The 21,868-nt window shown below is 38.0% G+C and overlaps 1 protein-coding gene and 1 long non-coding RNA gene across 4 annotated transcripts in view; one reads left to right on the top strand and one right to left on the bottom strand.

The window, feature by feature from the left end:
* The window catches only part of tram1 (translocation associated membrane protein 1), a 32,956-nt gene extending 29,391 nt beyond the window's left edge, over positions 1–3,565 (bottom strand). For all 3 annotated transcript variants that reach the window (XM_069921250.1, XM_069921252.1, XM_069921251.1), the window contains exon 1: positions 3,344–3,565. In XM_069921250.1, coding sequence (XP_069777351.1) covers positions 3,344–3,463 — 120 coding nt within the window. In that variant the 5' untranslated portion in view covers positions 3,464–3,565. The remainder of the gene's footprint in view (positions 1–3,343) is intronic.
* The window catches only part of LOC138755383 (uncharacterized), a 55,868-nt gene continuing 37,125 nt past the window's right edge, over positions 3,126–21,868 (top strand). The window contains exon 1 of the long non-coding RNA XR_011352237.1: positions 3,126–3,577. This is a non-coding gene — a long non-coding RNA (uncharacterized lncRNA). The remainder of the gene's footprint in view (positions 3,578–21,868) is intronic.

The raw sequence follows: 21,868 nt of genomic DNA, 5'->3' as shown, positions 1-21,868 counted from the left end.
GATAACAAGATAAGAGAGAGGTTATGAATTAAGTCAAAAAGAAAAAAGTTACATTTAGGAATCTAAAATCAGAGAAGGCACTCAAGGAACATAAGGGTTGCAGGAAAGAACAAAAGCAGGGTATTAGGGAAACGAAAATGAGCCATAAGATGTCCTTGGTGGTTAGGAGAATCCCAACACATTTTCTGCTTGCATTACAAACAAGAGGATAATTAGGGGAGGATAGACCCACTCAAGGATAAAGGGGGGAATTTATGCTTAGAATTAGAGGAAGTGGGAGCGGTACTAAATGAGTACCTTGTATCAATTATTACGAGCTCCTGTTTTAGCAAAATGGGATTATCACTGTAAGGGATAGTATAGACAGGAAGAACTGAATGATCACAGTTAACATTTCACACAAGCGCCATCACAAGTCACAGCCCAGTGAAAATTCGATACAAAGGAAGGACTGAGGGAAGGCTTGTCACAGTCTATTCCAGATTCAATACATTTGCAAAGAAGAGAGAACAGCAGTTTGAAGCAGTTCTTGTGGCCAGCCATTGTGTGGAATTCAGAGCAAAGCATTCTCTGTGAATGACTGGGCCTTTTTGGTGGATTAACCTGTGCTATGAGGGTCACTCAAAGTGCTTCATTTTGAGTGTGACTAACAGTGGAAATCACTTGGAGAGACCAGTGCCAGGGTCTTGGAAGCTTTATGGAGGCCACCCAGTTTGAGTCTTGTCTACAAAAGGCGTGGATGGACATTTCTTCAAAGGCCACGCAAGGAGTATTCCTGAGTCTGTAGCAGCAACAACTCCAGTCTTCCCATCAGTTCAACATTAATTATGGGCATCAAATTTCAAGGGCCTACGCTTCAACATTGAATTTGAAAGACTGAACTTTCTAGATTTTGGCCTGGACTGTAATGGTTTTGGTATATCACATACGCACACCTGCGCATAGTTGGGGAGAGATTTAGTGTTAAGGATAGTTTAAGAGTTAAGACTATAGTTTAAGATTTAGAAATAAAATTTTTGTTTTAAAACACTGTCTGGTTCATTGTCTATTGCTGTTCATTACGCGCGGTTTGTAACATAGTATATACTAAGGAAAAAGACTTGGAAGACAATGACAACAGTGTGGAGAATACTAATGAGTTACAGCATTTTGAGATCAAGAAAGAGATTGTGCTGGATTATTTTGAACCAAATGAGACATATCACAGGTTATTGAAAGAGACAAGAGAAAAGATTTTCAGGCCCTCGACAAGAATCCTGCATCCACATGAGCAACATAATATTCCAGAGTACTGGACATTAATCAAAGTTGGGCAGTGGATGTTGTTTATATGGACTTTGATAAGATATTTGACAAGGTCCCTCTGAATAGGCTGATCCAGAAAGTCCAAATGCATGGGATCCACAGTGAATTGATAGCTTGGAATCTGAAATGGCTGGTCAATAGAAGACAGAGTGTAGTGGTGGAAGGATTTTTTTTCCTTCAAGCTTGAATCATATAACTAGTGGTGTTCCACAGGGATTAGTGATATATATACATTACTTGGATGAAAAAAATAGCAGGATGGGTTAATAATTTTGCAGATGACACAAAGATTGGAGGAATGAAAAGGGCCAAAGAATGCAGCAGGATATAGATGGATGACAGATATGGGCAAAGAAATAGCAAGGAATTTAATCCAAACAGGTGTGAGATGTTGCAATTTCAAGGGGAAAGTATTCAATTAATGGAAGGAATCTTAACAGCATTGACATACAGGGGAACTGGTAATCTAAATACAGAGATCTCTTAAAGTGGTTTTAAGTAGTGGTAAAGAAGGGGTATGGCATGCTTGCCTTCATTGGCCAGTGCATTGAGTACAAGAGTAGTCATGTGGTCCGGTACATAAAGTTGGGGTTTTTGTAGGAAGAAGTGGGAGAAGCAGAGGCAGGTACCTCTTGCCTGTGCCCCTACCTCTTCTCACCCCCCCCCCAAAACTTTTTCTCTTCAGGTGCCTACCTGCTTTTTGGTCATACTCCAAACTTTGATTATATATCTTTGCTTCCTTTGAACGTTGTGTGACCTACTGAGTTTTGTGTATTAAACAAACTCCAAGTTATCTGGCGGTTTTTGTTGGATCAAAGGACACAAAAGGAAGATGACTGAGATAAATAAAATTACAAGGGGTTTAATAGTGAATAGAATAGTCCTGTTTTCCCTCAGACAGCATAGGTTTAAAAACTTGAGGAAAAATAAAACTTTCCACCAGAGGGCTCCATTTGGTAGGGCTCTGGAATTCAGTGCCATAAAGTTTGCAGTTAGTACCTCTGGTTGCTGTCAAAGCATGCTTCGAGACAGTCTGCAGAACTACAGACGGTGCTGGAAAGCAAGTCTTCTTCAACCAAAGCGAACACAATAGATTGGATGCCTCTTCCTGTGTATTTTAACTATTCTGTTTAACTATTTTACAACTTGTTACTTGTAAAATTGATCTCTTGTAATTTTCGAATGATCTTATTTCTCTTACTCCCGCACAACTTTACTCCGGGGGAAATCAACTGATAATTGGAAATTGAAAGATATTGGTTCAAGATACACACTTTTAACCCAACACCCAAAACTAAATCTCTACTGCTTCTAATATAAATTTCCTCATTCACATTTATAAAGGAACGAGTCTTCGCACGTTTGTCATCAAGGCATTTTAATTAACCCTGAAGTGCAATCACATTACTCGTACAGTTGACTCAGACAGTTCTCCTCGCAGGTTTTTTTTAACATTAACAACGAGAATATTGCCATCTTCTCAAAGAGCGACGCAGAGCAGAACATCCTAGTGACAAAGACCTTTTAACTACACATTTAGATAGTTTTCCAATAATTTTAAACATACAAAGAGACAATCAAGTATAGGATTGCTAAGAATTCACATATCCAAATTTTAGAAACGATGGTAAACTTCAAAGCAGAACGAAGTTGGGAAACTCTCAATTGGACACGTCAACCCAAAGTGTTCCCGTGGGGAAGCCGATGCCAGCACCGCCACTTGTTTCGCGCGCTGTATATTGGTCCTTGTAGTCATCCCGCTACACTGACGCGTCAACGCAGCATGGAGCACTGCAAACCCCAGAATGCTCCGCGGTTCGGTGTGTCGGGAAAAGGCTCCGGGTGAGAAAAAAATAATAACCCGGAGAACCGGCCGGCCGGGCACACTGACATGTTCAGGGTCCGTCCGTTACTCCGAACCCCTCGTAACTCCGGGGCGATCAAGGAAAGGGCACCAACTGCAAGTTTACGACCGATTCAAAGTGGCCTGGCCAACAGCTGACCCCGCAGCGGGTTGAAGTGGGCATCTCTCACTCACCTCGAACATCAGTCCGAGAAGGAAGACCATGGCGACACACGACACGATGTCGGCGTGATTCTGTACAATGAACTCGTGACTGAACACCGGCGGGTTCTTGCTTTTCTTTCGCAGACCCATGGCTGTGGAAGCGGCAGCAACTGGAGACTGACACTCCGGGCCGGCACCACGTCTGCAGAAACCAGAAGCAGCCTGACTCCACCCCCCACGACACTGGCGCCCTGAAGGGCAGAGGTAGGCCTCCTGCGGCAGCGCCCCTCCAGGGCGGGAGGAGGAATCACCATGCCACTTCACTGAAATCTGGTCACCGCTGCATGTTGGAAACCTTTGGTATAAAATGTCACACGTTGTCCTGCTATAAACACGCAGCAACAATGCACCTAAAAGTAGCAAGAAGGAAAGGAATAATCCCCTCATTTCTAATTTGAACCTCTCCGAGAGTGTCAGTTAGATCGTTGGTCGTGTAACCCCTGTCGCTGCTCAGTAAAAACTCAATGCAAACTCTCACAAGAACTTTTTAAAGCAGATGTTTCCCTCTTGAACACAAAACTGGGATTAGATTAAGAGGCTGCAGGGACATGAAAAAGTTGTAGACACTATGCATAGCTAAAATAAACGTTGATCCACACGAACAAGAAACTGGGGGTTATTATTTTATTTAAATTTTTTTGAAATATTATTTTTCATTTTTTTCCAAAACATAGTATCACATCTGAAAAAAACCTTTTTAATGTATTTACACTTTCTTTCAGTATAATTCACTTCTCAGATACAAATACTATATCAGCTTACTTGTAATTTCCTTTTTTAAATTTTTCAAACAAAGGTAACAGACCCATGACTCCAAAATTCTCCAATTAACCAGAACCCACATATGTTTTGAAGGGTGGAAGGAACCCCATGCAGATAAAGGGAGAACGTACAAACTCCTGACAGATCCTTGTCACTGGAACAGCATTGCGTTAACCGTGTCACATTGGGTACGAGCAAAAATTTGAAATAATGATCCTCGATTAGTCTTAAGGTTTTTAAAACATGCGAAAACATCCCCAAAATAATAAATAATCAAGAAATTATCGGGAAGGTGGAATTTGAGATGATCTTGATCCCTGAAAATAAAGGGCTATCTGTCCCCATCATGTAATGGTTTACTTGACATTTCAGAGTACTGGAACTGCAGGGCAGAACTATCATTGGTTGAAGACACCATCTACAAAGGAAATAAAATCCATATCCCATATCCATATCCCAAGGGTCTAAAAGAAAATGGCTATAGACATTGTGAATGCCTTGATTGTTCAAAATCCCCACAAGTCTTGAGAGGTCCCTGTTATGATAGGGTGCTAGTGATAATCCTGACCACTAGAGGGAGTCAGACACAAGTTTGTGACAGCTTCGGTTAGATTCAAGATGGATGCCTCCAAATAGTCTTGAGGACTTTAGCTAATAAAGTATAGTTGTTTTAAAATATACCCAAGTTTCTTTATTACAGTGTGGAGTTATGGTAGGTTTTTTGTCCCTCTGTCAAAGTAATACTTTTCTTTCTGTTGTTCTTTGAATTTCCTCACTTTGTCCCCCTCTTTGGTTTTTAGGAGGTTCTCCTGAGTGGGTAGGTTTGATCTTAGCCTACGTCCCGTAAGGAAAGGTGACATACCACACTTGAGTGGTATACTAGCATGCTCCGGTAGAAGTCTGTTCCACTGTCTTTTGCCTTGTTCATCAGTCTTTTCACTGTCAGTACTGATTTTTCCACAAGACTGTGGAAAATGAGGACTTGATGTGGTGTTTACAAAGTCCCATTCTTTGGCAAACTGTCGGAACTTTAAATTGCAAAACTGCAGTCTATTGTCTCTTGCCGCACCATATCTGGAGAATATGGCTTTCATACCTGATATTACAGCATCTGCAATGGTGGTGTTCAGTTTACACACCTCTGGATACAGGGAGTAATAGTCTGTGACTACAAGATAGTCCTTCCCTTGACATTCAAAGAGGTCAGCGCCTACCTTCTGGTAAGTTCTGTATGGTGCAGGGTGTGGCTTTAGTGGTTCTGCAGGATTGCTTGCTTGATATTTCTGGCATATTGTACAGTTTGACACTTCATTTATTATATGATTGTTGATCCTTTGCCAGTACATTACCTCTTGTGCTCTTTTCTTACACTTTTCGATTATGAGATGTCCTCCATGGATTCTTTTTAGCATCTTTTCTCAGACGCTCTGGGATATGGATTTTATTTCCTTTGTAGATGGTGTCTTCAACCAATGATAGTTCCGCCCTGCAGTTCCAGTACTCTGAAATGTCAAGTAAGCAGTCCTGCTTCATGTTGGGCCATCCATCCAAGGTGTTTTTTCTCAGTTGTGTCAGTGTTCCATCTTTGTTTGCCTCTGACTTTATGAATTCATTTTTGCATCTGATATGGACAATGCACTTGTGATCATGTCCACGAAGGCATTCACGTCTTCATCCATTTTGGTGTTTACAGGCTCTCATGTGTCAACAGCCCCAGACAATGTGTCTGCTGTGTACATCAGCTTACCCAGAGTGTACACTACATTCAGTGTAGAGCATTGCAGCCTAATCATCATTTTTGTATTTTAAGTGGATAATCATTTAATGGCTTTTGGAACAATGCAATCAAGGGCTTATGGTCAGTCTCTACACTGATTGCTTGTCCTGACACAAACTGATGAAATCTTTCACAGGCGTATGTGATGCTGAGCAGCACCTTTTCAATTTGAGCATATTGTGTCTCCGTGTCTGTCATTGAGCGTGATGCATATGCAGTGGGTTGTCAGTCATCATATTTTTACAGAAGCATTGCTCAACGCCCACTATGTGATGCGTCTGATGATATCTTGATGGGTTTTGCTGGGCCGTAAAACCTCAGAACTGGTTCCTCTATGAGCAGTTTCTTTAGTTCCCTCCATGACTTTTCATGGTCATGATCCCACCCCCATTCAATGTTCTTTTCTGTTCGTCTTCTCAATGGAGCCATCTTTTCTAAGAGGTTGGATATTAATTTACCCATATCGTTGACCATTCCATTAAACCTCTGTACGCCCTTTTTGCATTGTGGCCTTAGCATGTTCCCAGTGTCGGATATCTGGTCTGATGCCCTCACTACCAATAATATCTTCTACAAATGTTAGTTCTGTCACCCTGTGCTGGTATTTCTCTCTATTCAGCTTCAGGTTTTCTTTCCTTGTTGCTTCCAGGACTTTCCTTAGTTTCTCATCATGCTCCATTCTCATGGTTCCCCATACTATGATGTCATCCATTGAGGTATAAACTCCATCCATAGACCGTATGGATAGTTTTGTGATACACTTCAAGAGCTGAGGCAATTCCAAATGGTAACCTTAAGAATCTATCTGCCAAATGGACTATTGAATGTGCACAGTCTTGAACTTGCTTCATCCAATTTTAACTGCCAAAATCCTGATGATGCATCTAACTTGCTGAAAAACTTTGCATTTGCAAACTGTGACATGATTTCTTCACGCGTCGGACGGAAGCTTAAAATGTTCTCTCTTTATTGCTCTGTTTAGATCTCTTGGATCCAAGCAAATTCTAAGCTTTCCATTCTTTTTGTCCACAATGACAAGTGAACTCACCCACTCTGGTGCCTCATCTATCTTCTGAATCATATTCAGGCTTTCCATCATGTCCAACTCTGCTTTTAGTTGCTTTTGAAGTGCAAATGGAAATTTTCTGCATGGATGTATTATCAGTGGCACATGTTTATCCACTCTGATTGTGTGTTCTCCTGGAAGGCAGCCTAGACCCTGAAATAGGTCACTGTACTCTTTCATGAGTTCATCATAGACTGTCTCTCCTTTGTTTTCCACAATAAGGACTTTTTTTTTAACCAGGTTTAGTTTCTCACAGGCTGTTAAGCCTAGTATGCCCTGTACATCCTTTGGTACCATGATGAATGCTTGTATGTGCTCTTTGTCCTTATGTTTCACTTTGACCATGCATTCTCCTTGCACTGGTGTATCGGTACCTGAACATCCTGTCACCTTCACTTTTGTTTGATTCATCTTTGGTCTCTGTCTAATCTTAATATCAGTCTCTGATATTATATTAATTTATGCTCCAGTATCCAATTTAACTGAAGTGTATATGTCATTCACTTTTAATCTCAACATCCAGTCTCTGCTTTCTTTCTTGTTTTCAGTCATAACATCTGCATAGAATTCCTCTATCTCCCTTTCATCTACTGCATGATTTGTTGCATTTGGTTCCTACAACATCGGGCATAATGATTGCTTTTGTTGCACATAGAGCATATTTCACCATACACTGGACACTTTTTTAGTAGGTGTTGTGTACCACATCAACTGCATGGCTTATGATTATCCTTTTCATTGTTTGTTCGCTGGCCACACCTCTATTTCCACTTTTGTCCACTTTTTTGTTAAGCAGTTTATGTCTGTTCTTGCTCACTGCCTCCATGTTGCAGCTAGTTTCACTGAACAGCTCTTTTGCCTGCAATTTTACAGTTTCTTACATGTGACTGGAAGAGCAAATTGTAATGAGGATGTGGAGAATCTGCAGAGGGATATAGTTAAGCTGGATGAGTGGGCAAAGGTCTGGCAGATGGAGTACAATGTTAGTAAGTGTGAGGTTATCTACTTTGGCAAGAAAAATAAAAGAGCTGAATATTATTTAAAGGGTGAAAAACTACAGCATGCTGTTGTGCAGAGGGACTTGGGAGTGCTTGTGCATGAATCGCAAAAAGTTAGGTTGCAGGTGCAGCAGGTTATTAAGAAGGCAAATGGAATGTTGGCCTTCATCGCTAGAGGAATTGAATTCAGGAGTAGGGAGATAATGTTGCAACTGTATAAGGTACTGGTGAGACTGAACCTGGAGTTCTGTGTCCAGTTCTGGTCTCCATATTTGAGGAAGGATATACTGGCTTTGGAGACGGTCCAGAGGAGGTTTACTAGGTTGATCCCTGGGATGAAGGGGTTGACTTGTGATGAAAGATTAAATCGCCTAGGATTGTATTCGCTCGAGTTCAGAAGAATGAGAGGAGATCTTATAGAAACATATAGGATTATGAAGGGTATAGATAGGATAGATGTAGAAAGGTTTTTTAAGCTGGCCGGGGAAACTAAAACGAGAGGGCACAGTCTCAAGATTCGGGGGAGTAGATTTAGGACAGAGATGAGGAAAAATAGTTTTTCCCAGAGAGTAGTGAATGTTTGGAATTCTCTAACCAGGGAAGTGGTTGAGGTTGCCTCATTAAACATATTTAAAATTCGGTTAGATAAACTTTTACATGATAGAGGAATTAGGGGATATGGGGAGAGGGCAGGTAGGTGGAGTTAGGTCATAAATTAGATCAGCCATGATCATATTGAATGGCGGAGCAGGCTCGATGGGCCATTTTTGGCCTACTCCTGTTCCTACTTCCTATGTTCCTATGTATATAGATATAACCATATAACCACTTACAGCACAGAACAGGCCAGTTCGGCCCTACTTGTCCATGCCGTAACAAATCCTCACCCTCCTAGTCCCACTGACCAGCACCCGGTCCATACCCCTCCAGTCCTCTCCTCTCCATGTAACTATCCAGTCTATCCTTAAATGTAACCAATGATCCCGCCTCAACCACATCTTCCGGAAGCTCATTCCACATCCCTACCACCCTTTGCGTAAAGAAATTTCCCCTCATGTTCCCCTTATAATTTTCCCCCTTCAATCTTAAACCATGCCCTCTAGTTTGAATCTCCCCCACTCTTAATTGAAAAAGCCTGTCCACATTTACTCTGTCTGTCCCTTTTAAAATCTTTAAAATCTTAAACACCTCTATCAAGTCCCTCCTCAATCTTCTACACTCCAGAGAAAAAAGCCCTAGTCTGCACAACCTTTCCCTGTAACTCAAACCTTGAAATCCTGTGAACATTCTCGTGAACCTTCTCTGCACTCTCTCTATTTTGTTTATATCTTTACTATAATTTGGTGACCAAAACTGTACACAGTACTCCAAATTTGGCCTCACCAATGCCTTGTACAATTTCATCATAACCTCCCTACTCTTGAATTCAATACTCCGATTTATGAAGGCCAACATTCTAAATGCCTTCTTCACCACACCATCTACCTGAGTATCAGCCTTGAGGGTACTATTTACCATCACTCCTAAATCCCTTTGTTGCTCTGCACATCTCAATAGCCTACCATTTAATGCATATGATTTTGGGAGATAAAGTGTGGCAGGTTTTTTTTTAGTATAGGTCACATACAAACACTTCAGAACAGATCACATTTAAAATACTGGAGCTCTGGTCAAGCCAGACAGGCCCGACTCCGAATCCCTTTGCAGAAGCTTTGGGAAGTGCCCAAGGGACTTCACTAATGGATTATTGTTTTGAAAAGCAACAGATGTAAGAACGTAGAGGATTAGGTTCGGAGCCATAGTCTGTCTGAGTGGAGGTTGCTGTTTTAAGAGGGTTGTGTGGTTTTGAAAGCAGAGAGAGTAAAACAGGCAATTTTCTGAGAGAGAGAGAGAAACACCAGTTCAGCAGCAACAGCTGGGACTGGAACAGGACAAGCTGCAAAGTTTGTAGTAAATCCCCATTTTGAAGACGGGTTGTGAGTGCTTAGTTCAGCCTGGTCAAAGCCCTTGTGGTCCATACGAAAGGAGAGGAATGGCTGCTTAATGTTTCACTTGAAATAAGAGAAACACAAAGGAACTCTGTGGTGACCTGAAAGAAGGAGGTTATCATCTGGAGAACTCTGAAGGGGCAAGTTTCTTTGGCAAGACACTGAATTGGCTGATTAAAAGGGATCAGTTTGTGTCCAGGAACAACAAATCTCTCTCTGAAAACTGACAAAAATCTTCCTGAGTGGTATCCATTTACTTTTCAAGCACCAAAGCCTGGTAAACTTCATAAATGTTAAATTCTGTGCACAGTATAAGAATTGCCTGTAACCAGTGAACTTGGAAGAATGAGAAGTGAGATTGGACTGTGAATTAAAGAACTTTTCTAAACTTACACACACACTACATACATGTGTGTTTAGAATTAGAAGGGGGTTAAGTTAGGTTAGTTAACTTTATAGTGATAAGTTAAAGTTTGATCCTGTTTTCATGTTTAAAGATAATTAAAAGTAACTTTTGTTTAAGTAACCATTTGTCTTGGTGAATATCTATTGCTGCCGGGTTTTGGGGTCTTCTGGGCTCGTCACAGGGGGAGTGACACAATGGATGCTGAAAGGTTGTTTTTCCTAAGTAGCTTCATGATAAAGGTTTGGTTATTTAAGACCTGAGGAGGAATTTCTTCTCTGAAGATCCTGAGTGTTTGGAAGTCTCTATTTCAGGGAGATGCAGAGGTGACATGAATAAATTTCTAGGTTGAGACTTATAGAAAGTTTAAGGGAGTCAAAAGGTATGGAGAAAAAGTGAAAAATATTATTTAGGCCAAGACTGGATCAACCTTGACTTTATCAAATGATGGAGCAGGCTTGCGAAGACAAATGTTTGTCTCCTGATCCTTTTACTTCTGCCCACAATGTTGTGCTAAACTATGTAAACCTGCTCAACATCAGTAATAACCCTTCTCAACCTCACAATCCACAATCATCCATTTTTGTTCCATCCCTGTGCCTATCTATTGATGTACAGTAAATAACTTGAGAGGCTGAGACTGAGTCACTGATTTACAGGCTTTTATTCACAATGAACAGGGACCTCATCCTGCACTGTGACCCAGGCTTTCAGGGGGAAGGTCAAGGTGCAAGAGGCTTTATACAAGGTCAAAAGAAGGAGGGGCCACAGGTACAGTCACAGGACAGGGTGGAGCCAGGTAATCAGGATTACAGCAATTCACCACATCTTTTATATTTTAAAAGTCTCCATGACTTAACCTTTTCTCATAACATTATAAATGAATTCCATGGCCTTTGTCTGCATTGTTTTCATAACTGTCTTGGAACAGAAATTGAATGTAGGACGCTTTCAGGCTGTCTGATGGCATTTTATTTTTTGCTCAGCCTTATTAATTAAAAAAGTTTACCCGAGATGTCTCAACTCAAATTTAACTGAGGAGTATGTATACAATTAAAAAATATAATGCATTTTATCTGCCATAAATTTGGCATCTGACTTATTTTATATTGGTTCATGTTACCCATCAACTGCAGTTAATTATTAATTTCAGAATTTAAATTTAAATAATAGGAATTCCAACATCAATGCTTGCATAACATCAGATATGCTGAAGAAACTCAGCAGGTCATGTAGAATCTATAGGAAGTAAAAGGCAACCAATATTTCAGTTGACTTTTCTTCCTGATGAAGGGCTCGGACCTGAAATGTTGGTTTTCTTTTGCTTCCTATGACTTGCTGAGTTTCTCCCGCACTTTTGTGTATTGTAAGTGACTCCAGCATCTGCAGATTTTCTTCTTTAACTTGCATAACATCATTCCCCTAACATGAATACAAGGCCTGTGCTGCCAGTTCTTTAGATATTACTGAAATATACAAACAATATCCATTCCATGAAATGGATTGGTATGACATCTTATATTGTGCAATGTGAAATGAGGGCTGTAATAAATACCTCAGACAAAGAACAGATCCAGCAGGACATAACTTGCCATCCAGGAGTGCAATGAGCCTGTTGCAGCAGAATTATTTACCTTTGGATTCAGTGATGCCACATTCTTACTCATTTTCAGGAAGGAGATAATCTGGTTCATATTTTCTCGGAGTATCAGATCAGCATAAGAAAAAGGTAGACAATTAAAATTACAATACAGGTGTATACAAATTCTGAACACTAAAAACAACAGATCTGATGAAGAATGTTGGTTGAAACTTGAGGACAAGAGGCAGCTCTGTGACTATGTTCATGATCAACATTAATGAAATTCAACAGTGAGTAAAGGATAAATAGTATTGGAGAAAGATTGGTTGGGTTTTACAACAAGCAGCATCAATCCACTCTTCTTCAATCTGTTTATTGAGTTATATTGAAAATATATACGAGTTATATTACATTCATGTATTTACGAGTGTACAACAAAAGTAACATTAGTATTTAACAAATATATATTAACCGTAAATTTCTTCTCCTCTTGTAAAACCGAAAGAAATGAGAGAAAAAATATTTTTTATTACAAAATCCTCTCTAACTATTCTAAAACAAAAAGAAAAAGGGACTGGGCAGTCCATTCTGAGAATAAAATAGGAGCACAAACTATTGATTAAAAAAATAGCTGTTAATAGATTTGTTCCAATCCTCAAACTTTTGTTAGGGTTTCAAAGACACCTCTACAGTGGCTACCTCAACTTTGCACCTATCACAAGTAAGGTTTACATTGGGAAAAATACGGGCCACTTATCTTTAGATGTACCACCTTGAAATGAATCAAGGAATGATGGGCACAAATTGATGAAGTATTACTAGTCGAAAAATATGATGCCATTGATCATCTGGAAGCAATTCTTGGAATTCCATTTCTCAAGAACCTTTAATTTTATTGTTGGATATTGGTTGCAAATTAAGTAACCAATTATATATTTCAGCGTTTAACCCTTTTTGAAGTCGATATACCTGAAAAAAGTTGCCTTATCATATTTGATGGGTAAGCAGAAGGATAGTTTGGAAGTAAAGTATGCAGAAAGTCCCTAATTTGCAAATACCTAAAAAATTGTGCTTTGCTCAAATAATTTGTTGGCTTAATGTCTTTCAATCTGTTAGCAATCTCCTGCAAATAGGTCTGAAAAGGTTATTACTCGTTTAGTTTTCCATATTGAAAATGCCTGATCAATTAATGCTTTAAAAAAAATTAAAATGTATTTTACTGGAGAAAAAATTATTAAACCCAAAAAATTTATGAAACTGAAACCAAATCCTTATTTTATGACTAAGAACTGATAAAAGACATTCATTTACATCTGAATAATAAATCCAAAATGCAATATATCAGATATTAGTAACCCAATAATAAAACCTAAAATTAGGGAGAGCCATTTTCTCCGACATTTTATTGTTTCTGCAATAAAGGTTTGCTCAATCCAGGATTTTATTATTCCAGTGTAAGAAGATATCTTAGAGTCTACCTTGTCAAAAATATTTTAGGGTTGAAGGAAGGTACTGCTTTAAAAGTATTGAAAAACTTTAGTAAAATTATCATTTTAATCACTTTAATACGACCAACTAATAATAGCGCCATTGGAGACCGTCTGCAAAGCATTTGTTTTATATATTCTATCAGGGAAGATAATTATATTTATATAGATACTTAAAATCAATCCACTCTTTTAAGTTAGAGCCCAAAAAAATGGAAGTGATCCTGAATTTTTAAAAAGATTAAAAAAAAATTTCTGAATGTATGTTCATGTTCAGCCAATTTTCCAAACTATATGTAATGTGTCATGTTATCTCAAATTACTATTAATTTGGTAGGCAGTTTTATACTGAATTGAATTATTTATAAAAATTCTGTTTTTAAATAGGAAGCCTTTCAGACCTCAATTTTTCTGTCTTGCTTTATTGAAGCATGTGTAATTAGTTTACAAAAATAGAAATGGTAAATTTATACTGAATGCAGTCAAAAACAAACCTCATACAAACTGCTTTATCTAAAAGTTTTTGTTGAGAAGATTCAATTCCATTCAGGTTCCCTTTCAGAGAAATTTTGCAATAGTTAGAATAGAGTAAGGTTTTCTATGGAATACTGTTCCTACAGAGTACTATTTCGGTGGAGCATTGTTTTGGCAGAGTACTAAATTCAGGATTTTGGTGAATTGGTACTTTGGTGCTGTGAGGGAAGAGACTTTTACAAAGGTGTATGTCTCTGTCTCAATTTTCTTGGCTAGTATGTAGCAACTCATCTGTGCTGAGTTGCATAGTTGGGAATTGGGGGTGGTGGTGGAGCTATGGAGGTGAAATTCTGGATATAATGCTGGAGTATGAGCCTAGGGAGGAAGAAGGAGTATCAGTGAGAGAGAGTATTTTAGTGAAGCTGCTCACTAAATCAGTTAGATTTAATATAATTATGGAAAAAGACAAAGATAAAATCCTAAAATGCTAGGAAGAGAGTTATGTATCAGACATAGCTGAAAACAATTATTTGAAATTAAGGTTAGAGCAATGGGAGTCATTCATGTAGGAGACTCGAGGTTTAGTGCAAATTTTTAAACAAATTCTACAGATGCTAGAAATCTGAACAAATATTAATACTGTAAACATTTAACATGTTAGGGAGCTTCTGTGGAAAGAGAAACAGTAAACACAAAACCTGAGACCCTTCAGAACTGCTAAATTAGGTTTAAGTTGCAAATAAGGTAGGGGAGGGATGAAAACAGTAAAAGGAAAATCTCTTGATAGAATGAGACCAATGCATTCATCGGGATACCATAAACTTTGTTAGAAAGGTGTAGATTAATTAAGGATGGTTGGAATGACTTTGCTAAAGGCAAGTCATATTTCAGTGAATAGCAGGGAACAAAGTTAATTATTACATAATCTTTATGGATTCTAGTAAGGTTTTTTTGACAACATGTTGTCATGTGGGATCTTGACAAAAAACTCATGGGATCAGAGGAGAATGGCAAATTGGATCCAAAATTGTCTGACAAAGCTAAAGTTATGTTTAATTAATGGCTATTACTAGTAGGGTTCCACAGGGCTCAGTACCTGATCCTTTGTGTTTTCACTGTATATTAATGATATACTGTATTAAAGATACAATTTAAGGGGCTCGGTACAGAACTTTGCAGATAATACAAAAATTGGCCATGTCGTTGATGGTGAGGAACAAAGCTTGAGAGTGCAGGGAAATGTAGGTGGTCTGGTTAGTCAGTCAGAAAATGGAATTTAATCCAGATAAGTATATTTGGGGAGATAAGGCAAGGGAAACAACTTAAATGGAAGGCTTCCACTAAGAACAATGGGGAAAACAGAGGGACCTTCGATGCAAAGGCTTACAATATTTACTTCAAGGTAGTCAGAGAGGTAAGGTTAAGATGATGCACAGTATGCAGTTTTAGTTAGAGCACACTTTCAGTACTATATACAAGTCTGGCCACTTATTTTTCACTCCTTGGAACTCACTGACTGAAAGTTTTGTAGAGGTAAAAGAAAATTGTCACATTTATTAGGTACTCATTGAGCTGTGACCTGCAGGAATACTGATTAGTGCAAATTTAAGATTAGGTAGGGTAGGGGGCATGGTGTGATGTCATAGGTTGGAGATGTGGAAAAACGGCTCTCCTGACATAATTAATTAAAACCCTAATTGAAATTTTAAAAAAATTACATAATGAAAACTTCCCTTAAAACTTCCTAACAATGGTTATGAAGAAATCTAAAGCTCAAGTTGTGAAAAAAATGATTACAAGAGGTTGGTACGATTGAAGAAATGGAGCCTACCATCATGACTGAGCCTGCCTACTTGATTCCTTTCACGCAGCGGACGTCCCGACAGACGACGACAAAGGTTAATCTCAGTGCCATTTCTCCGGGGAGTCAATGAAGATGGTGCTGGAATGAGGAAGCGAGTTCCTGAACTGACATCACAGGGACAACTGTGCATGTGCAGGGCTCAGCACATGCGTGCTACTATGGAAAAGGCTGTGCTTCATCAGACTACGAAGCCTGTTGAGCCCTTGTGACCAGTGTTGCTGGACAGACCAGAGCAAAGCAGAGGACCCATAGGTAAGTAAAACCTGTCGCCACATCTACAGAGGAAGAAATAAGAACAGAAGAAGAGCCCTCACAAGAATTATAGGGAAAAGAACTAGTACAATATGAATATGGGACCCAACCTCAACAGACTATTCAAGGTAAAATTGAAACCTCTCAAATTGTTCCATACTCTATTTATCTCTTAGGTCAATTTAATTTGATTTCTCAACAAATTCAATCAATGGCTACTCAAATGAAACAGTTTACTTCTGTTAGGGCCCAATTTAATTCACAATTTGAACCTATTAAAACTGATATGGCAAAATATGCTAAAGCTGCAGATAATATTAAAGTTAAAGTTCAAAAAATTTAGGATTTTCAAGACTGTCATTTTGATGTGGAACAATGCAAAGATACAGTTAATAAAATGGTAGATTCCTTTACAGCTTGGGAGGTTTAAAGGAAAGATCTTTTACAAAAAAAATATGTGTTAGAGATTCAAAGCCAAAAGAATAATGTTAAAATTGTTGGATTGCCTGAAGATTTTGAAGGCTCTAATCCAGTACAGTTTTTTCAAAAATGGATACCTTGTAGTGGGTGCACAGCATAGTATTGCGAACTGCCACCGTCAGTTCACAGCCTGACACATCGCGGGCAAGCAGTGCTGGGTGCCAAAGCACAGCAAGTGGATCAGATGAAGCCCCTGCCTAAAGGGGTGGGGTGTTAATGGCTCATAGCTTTAACCTGCTGTTCCTGTGGACCAGCTGTTCACTAAGAAGTTCATTAACAGGTAGGGAATAAAAGGTATGTGTATGTCTGCAATAAACCAGTCTTGAGTGGACTATCTTTGTGTGTATTTGCCTTTATTTAGTAGCATCTACTGTAGTAACTGCTATAAATTAGTGACCCCGAAGGCGGTGGCAGCAGTAGGTTCAAGCTGAAACCCAGTTTCACTTCGGGATATAACAGGTTTGTGGAGATGGTGTGTATTTCTAGAGTAGAGATGCATGAATTTATATTTTGTTGGAATTTGATTTTGTTACGGCAATATGATATGTTGATATTGAAACATTTATTAAAGATTTGGATTAAAAAAAAACCAGGGTGTTAGGGTCGAAAGATAAATTATCAATTTTAACTCCATTGTATAATAATCAGCTTATTCCTTTTTCAATGTTTAACAATCATTTAAAGATTTGGGATTCTAAAGGTATAAAGACAATACAAGATTGTTTTGTAGAGGGGCAATTTCTTTCTTTTAATCAATTGAGAGAAAGATTTGATATACTTGTAAATTCTTTGTTTGCGTATTATCAACTTAGCTTTGATAAAAGATGATTATGGTAGAGAGATGATTTTACCTACTTTGTTGAGATTTGAATCTTTGATTTCCTCTATACCGAAAAAGGGTTATATTTCAGTTATGTATAATTTGTTACAAGATAGAATGGATAAGTCAGATTGGGAGAAATCTAAATGGGAGAGTGATTTAGTATTTATTTTTCCTGATGGTGATTGGGCGAATATGTGTCAGGACAATGTAATTAAATTAACTAATGTAAGATATGGAATGGTTAATTATAATTTTTTACATCAATTATATTTGACCCCGGAAAAGCTTTTTATATATTTTTAAAAAAATGGGTTTAGTAATTTGGATTCTTGTTTTAGATTTGGCTCATGTTTCAGAACTTTTCTACATGCCATTTGGACTTGTGTAAAAGTTCAATAATTTTTGCAAGGAATTAAATTAGTTTTGGAAAAATTATATAATTTTATATTACCGTTAGATCCAACGATATTGTTTTTTGTTGGGAAATTTTTATTTGTTGAGGGGAATGGGATTGGACAAAATTCAAATTGCTTTTTTATGTTTGGTGTTATCAGTGGCGCTTAAGTGTGTTGCTAGTACTTGGAAAGATGATACTGAGATTAATATATCACGTTGGCACAATGAAATGAAAGTATGTATTGTCATGGAAAAAAATTACTTATAGTTTACCTGATAATCTTCTTTTGTTAGTAAGTGGTCTCTGTATTTGAAATATATGTATTTAGATATACTTTGAAATGTTATTAACATTTATAATATTTCTTTTTTTATATATATATATGTATATATATGTATATATGTATATGTATATATATGTATACATGTGTATATATATATATATATATACATGTGTATATATATATATACATGTGTATATATATATATATATGTATACATGTGTATATATATATATGTGTGTATGTATATGTATGTATATATATATATATATATATATATATATATGTATGTATATATATAATTTTTTTTGTTCCCCTTAAGGGAGCTAGCTGAAGGGATGGGTGGGTGTTAATGTAAAATCTTGTTTTGATTATTTCTATACTGTATGTTATGCTTTTTCTATCTTATAAATAAAGTTTGAAAAAAAATGATCATTCCCAAAATCTTCTGTAGCCCTTTGACGGTGACAGGTTTGGAGAATGTACGGATGTTGTCTACCTTGCCTGATAACGGAGATATGTCGTCTGCTGTAATTTTATGCCCTAAGAATTCTATGGTTGACTTGCCAAATTGATTCTTGTCAAGGTTAATTGTCAGACCAAAGTCTTGGAGCTGTTGGAAAAGGCGGCGCAAATGCAGGCGGTGATCTTGCTCATTTTGACTTGCTACAAGGATGTCTTCTGAGTAAATATACGCAAAGTCTAAATCTCTGCCTAGAGCATTCATAAGCCACTGAAAAGTTTGTGTGGCATTCTTTAAGCCAAATGGCATTCTGAGGAATTCGAAAAGACCAAACGGCATAATAATTGCTGTTTTGGGAATATCATTCTCATGAATCGATATCTGATGATATCCCTTAACCAAATCAATCTTTGAAAATATCTGGCAATGATGCAGATGGGTAGTGAAATCCTGTATGTGTGGAATTGGGTATCTGTCAGGTGTAGTGACATCATTAAGCTACGGTCGTCACTGCAGGGTCTCCATCCCCCTGTCTTCTTTGGTACCATGTGCAAAGGTGAGGCCCAAGGGCTTTTTGAGCATTGGATGATGCCCAGTTCTTCCATTGCTTTAAATTCTGCCTTTGCTTGCCATAATTTATCAGGTGCCAGACAACGAGCCCTGGCATGGACCGATGGGCCTGATGTGTCTTTGTGATTAGACACACCCTGGTCTGTTCTTGAGGCATTGAAGTTGGGGGTGAGAATATGGGGAAATTCATTGAGTAGAGCAGTATATGTGTCCTTGTGTAACTGGTGTACTCAGAGCTGTGAAATTCTCCCCTTGATGCACACCAGTGGATATGTCTGAAAGGTGGTGGCGGCGTGAACTAATTTTCTGCATTTTGGATCTACCAATAAATCGTGGGAACATAAAAAAATCCGCACCCAAAATGGGTTGAGTGACAGAAGCGAGGACAATTCCAATAGAACGTGGTTCCACCTATTCCGATTGCGACTCATCTAGAGCCGAAACCTGGAATGGCAGTTCCATTCGCCACTCGCAGGGTCAAGTGTCATTTTTATGCATCCTTTTAAAATAGGTCGGTGGGAGCAAACTCAGTTCAGCACCTGTGTCTACAAGGAATTTGTGCTTACCCACATCATCCTGAAGATACAATAGGCCTGTATGTACGCTCGCTGCTGAGGCCACTACTGGCGGCTGGTTCTCTCATTTCCCGATTGGTTGGACGCAATTATGGGCATTTTTTCCCCAGCGGCAATGGTAAAAACACCACTCTCGATGTACAGCAGCACGTTCCTCTTTCTTGGACTGGACTGCAGATACAGGAGGCTGGTAGGATGCGGGAGATGCTTCTGCTACAAAAACTGAATGCATTCAGGCAGACTCTGGTGTAGGAGTGCGATAAAGCCTCTCGAGCAATGTCATGGGGATGGCAGAAATCCATGTTACCAATGGGTATGGCAATGTGAGCTGGAAGTTTTGACAGAAATAAGGTTTTGAAAATCAGACAATGGGAATGACCACCTGACAATGCCAGTATCTCATTCATCAGGTCTGATGGATTCTGGTCACCTAGGCCTTCCATGTTCAAAAAACACATGCCACGCTCATGTCTAGTAAGTTCCAATGTGTCAAGAAGAAACTGGCAGAAACTGGTGTACCGATCTTCTGCTGGAGGATGATCCGATGAGGTGGTTGCATCCAATGTACTCACGACGTGTCAAAATTTTGTCTTCTGCCATTATACCCCGAAGGCGAAACTGGGTTTCAGCTTGAAGAAACCAAATTCAAGGCTGATGTGTCCAGAAAGGCAGCAAATGAAGCCCAACTGCATTAACTGTCGTGGCGGCGCCGGCAGTTGTTGGTGCTGTTGAAATGTCCTCCTTTTCTTTTTTTTTAAACTTTATTTAAGATTTTATAACATGAATAACATAGGATTACATTAAAAAAATTAATAAAATAATAAAATTACAATACACTATCAGTAATCTAAATAAACTATACCCTCCCCAATAATTATTACACATTAATAACCCAACTCAAATTAGTCCAACCCCCCTTTCGCCCACAAAATAAAGAGTGAAGAATTAATAACGTTAATAATATATGTGAGAAAAAAACCCACTTACAAAAAACAAACAAAAATATAACCGATTAAAATACTAACAAAAAGAAAAGTAATTAATACTAAAATATCAGACTTAAAAAACATATTTAAATCAAACTTAAATGCATATATTTAACAAACGGGGTTAAGATGAAACATATATTTAACTTAAACTTAATATAAAAATTAGTAAAGTTAGTAACAATATCTATCAAAAATTCTTAAACAATAATCAATTCTTAAAAAAAATTGTAGCATGAAAAAAAATGAAAAAAATTTTCTCTATAGAGATAAACCTTCACCATATCAACTAACTTCACATCTATCATCATATTAATCACATAAACCACCATCTTAAAACAAAATTCAAACCTCATTAAGCATTGTACAATTCAATTTTAGTACTCTTCCACCATTTTTCCCTTTTACTCTTGAATAGTTATCCAATAAAAGCTCCAATACCACATTTAAATATCCCCAATCATTACGTTAAAATTCAGATATCCAAATAATAAAAACACATCTACAACAAAATCTATATCTTCAACAAATGGAGCATAAACCACAAACAAAATTCAAGCCTCATTAAGAATTGTACAATTCAATTTATAACTTTCACCATTATTCCCTTTGTTCTATAACTAAAATAGCAAAAGAATATACACCAGAATTACCACTCCTTTCACCTTAAAGTTAAAGAAAAAATATAAAAACTTATCCATCCCATTCACATTTAAATTTCAAATATTCCTTATCTACTGAATAAACTTTACAAAAAAAAACCACATCAATTTTTAGTTTTTTAAACAATCAAATACTTTCTTATGCTTTTTTTTATATTTAAACAAAAAAAACCCCCTTCACTCTTTAATCTAATAATACAAAAAAAGGAAAAAAAAAAAACAGGTAGGAGGTTAAAAATACCCCCTCCCGTCTAAACCGCGCAATGCGGTAACTCCCAAAAAAAATGGGTGTGAGATAACTCACATGTAGCAGATGACTTTCAGGAAATAGTGCCTATCCAGTTCTCTCCCCCAACTCTCACTTCATCTTAAACTAACATCATCATTATTTAATATTCCTTTTTTAAAAAAAAATTAGAAAAAAAAGGACAACTCTTCTTTTAATCAGCTCCAACTGGCGAGTCACCATTACAACCATTCCTTCTTGGAGCACGGCTCTTTTCTTCCATCTCTTGTCTCCTTAGAAATCGCGGCGGACTATGTCTCTGTTGAAACTGAGTAATTGGCAGCTCTTGAGAAAATGCTATAGCTTCCTTTGAAGAATCA

The sequence above is a fragment of the Narcine bancroftii genome, chromosome 2 (genome assembly GCF_036971445.1).
Source record: "Narcine bancroftii isolate sNarBan1 chromosome 2, sNarBan1.hap1, whole genome shotgun sequence".
Classification (NCBI taxonomy): domain Eukaryota; kingdom Metazoa; phylum Chordata; class Chondrichthyes; order Torpediniformes; family Narcinidae; genus Narcine; species Narcine bancroftii.
The sequence above is the reverse complement of the archived record's forward strand: the minus strand, read 5'-3'. Positions and strand labels throughout refer to the sequence as shown.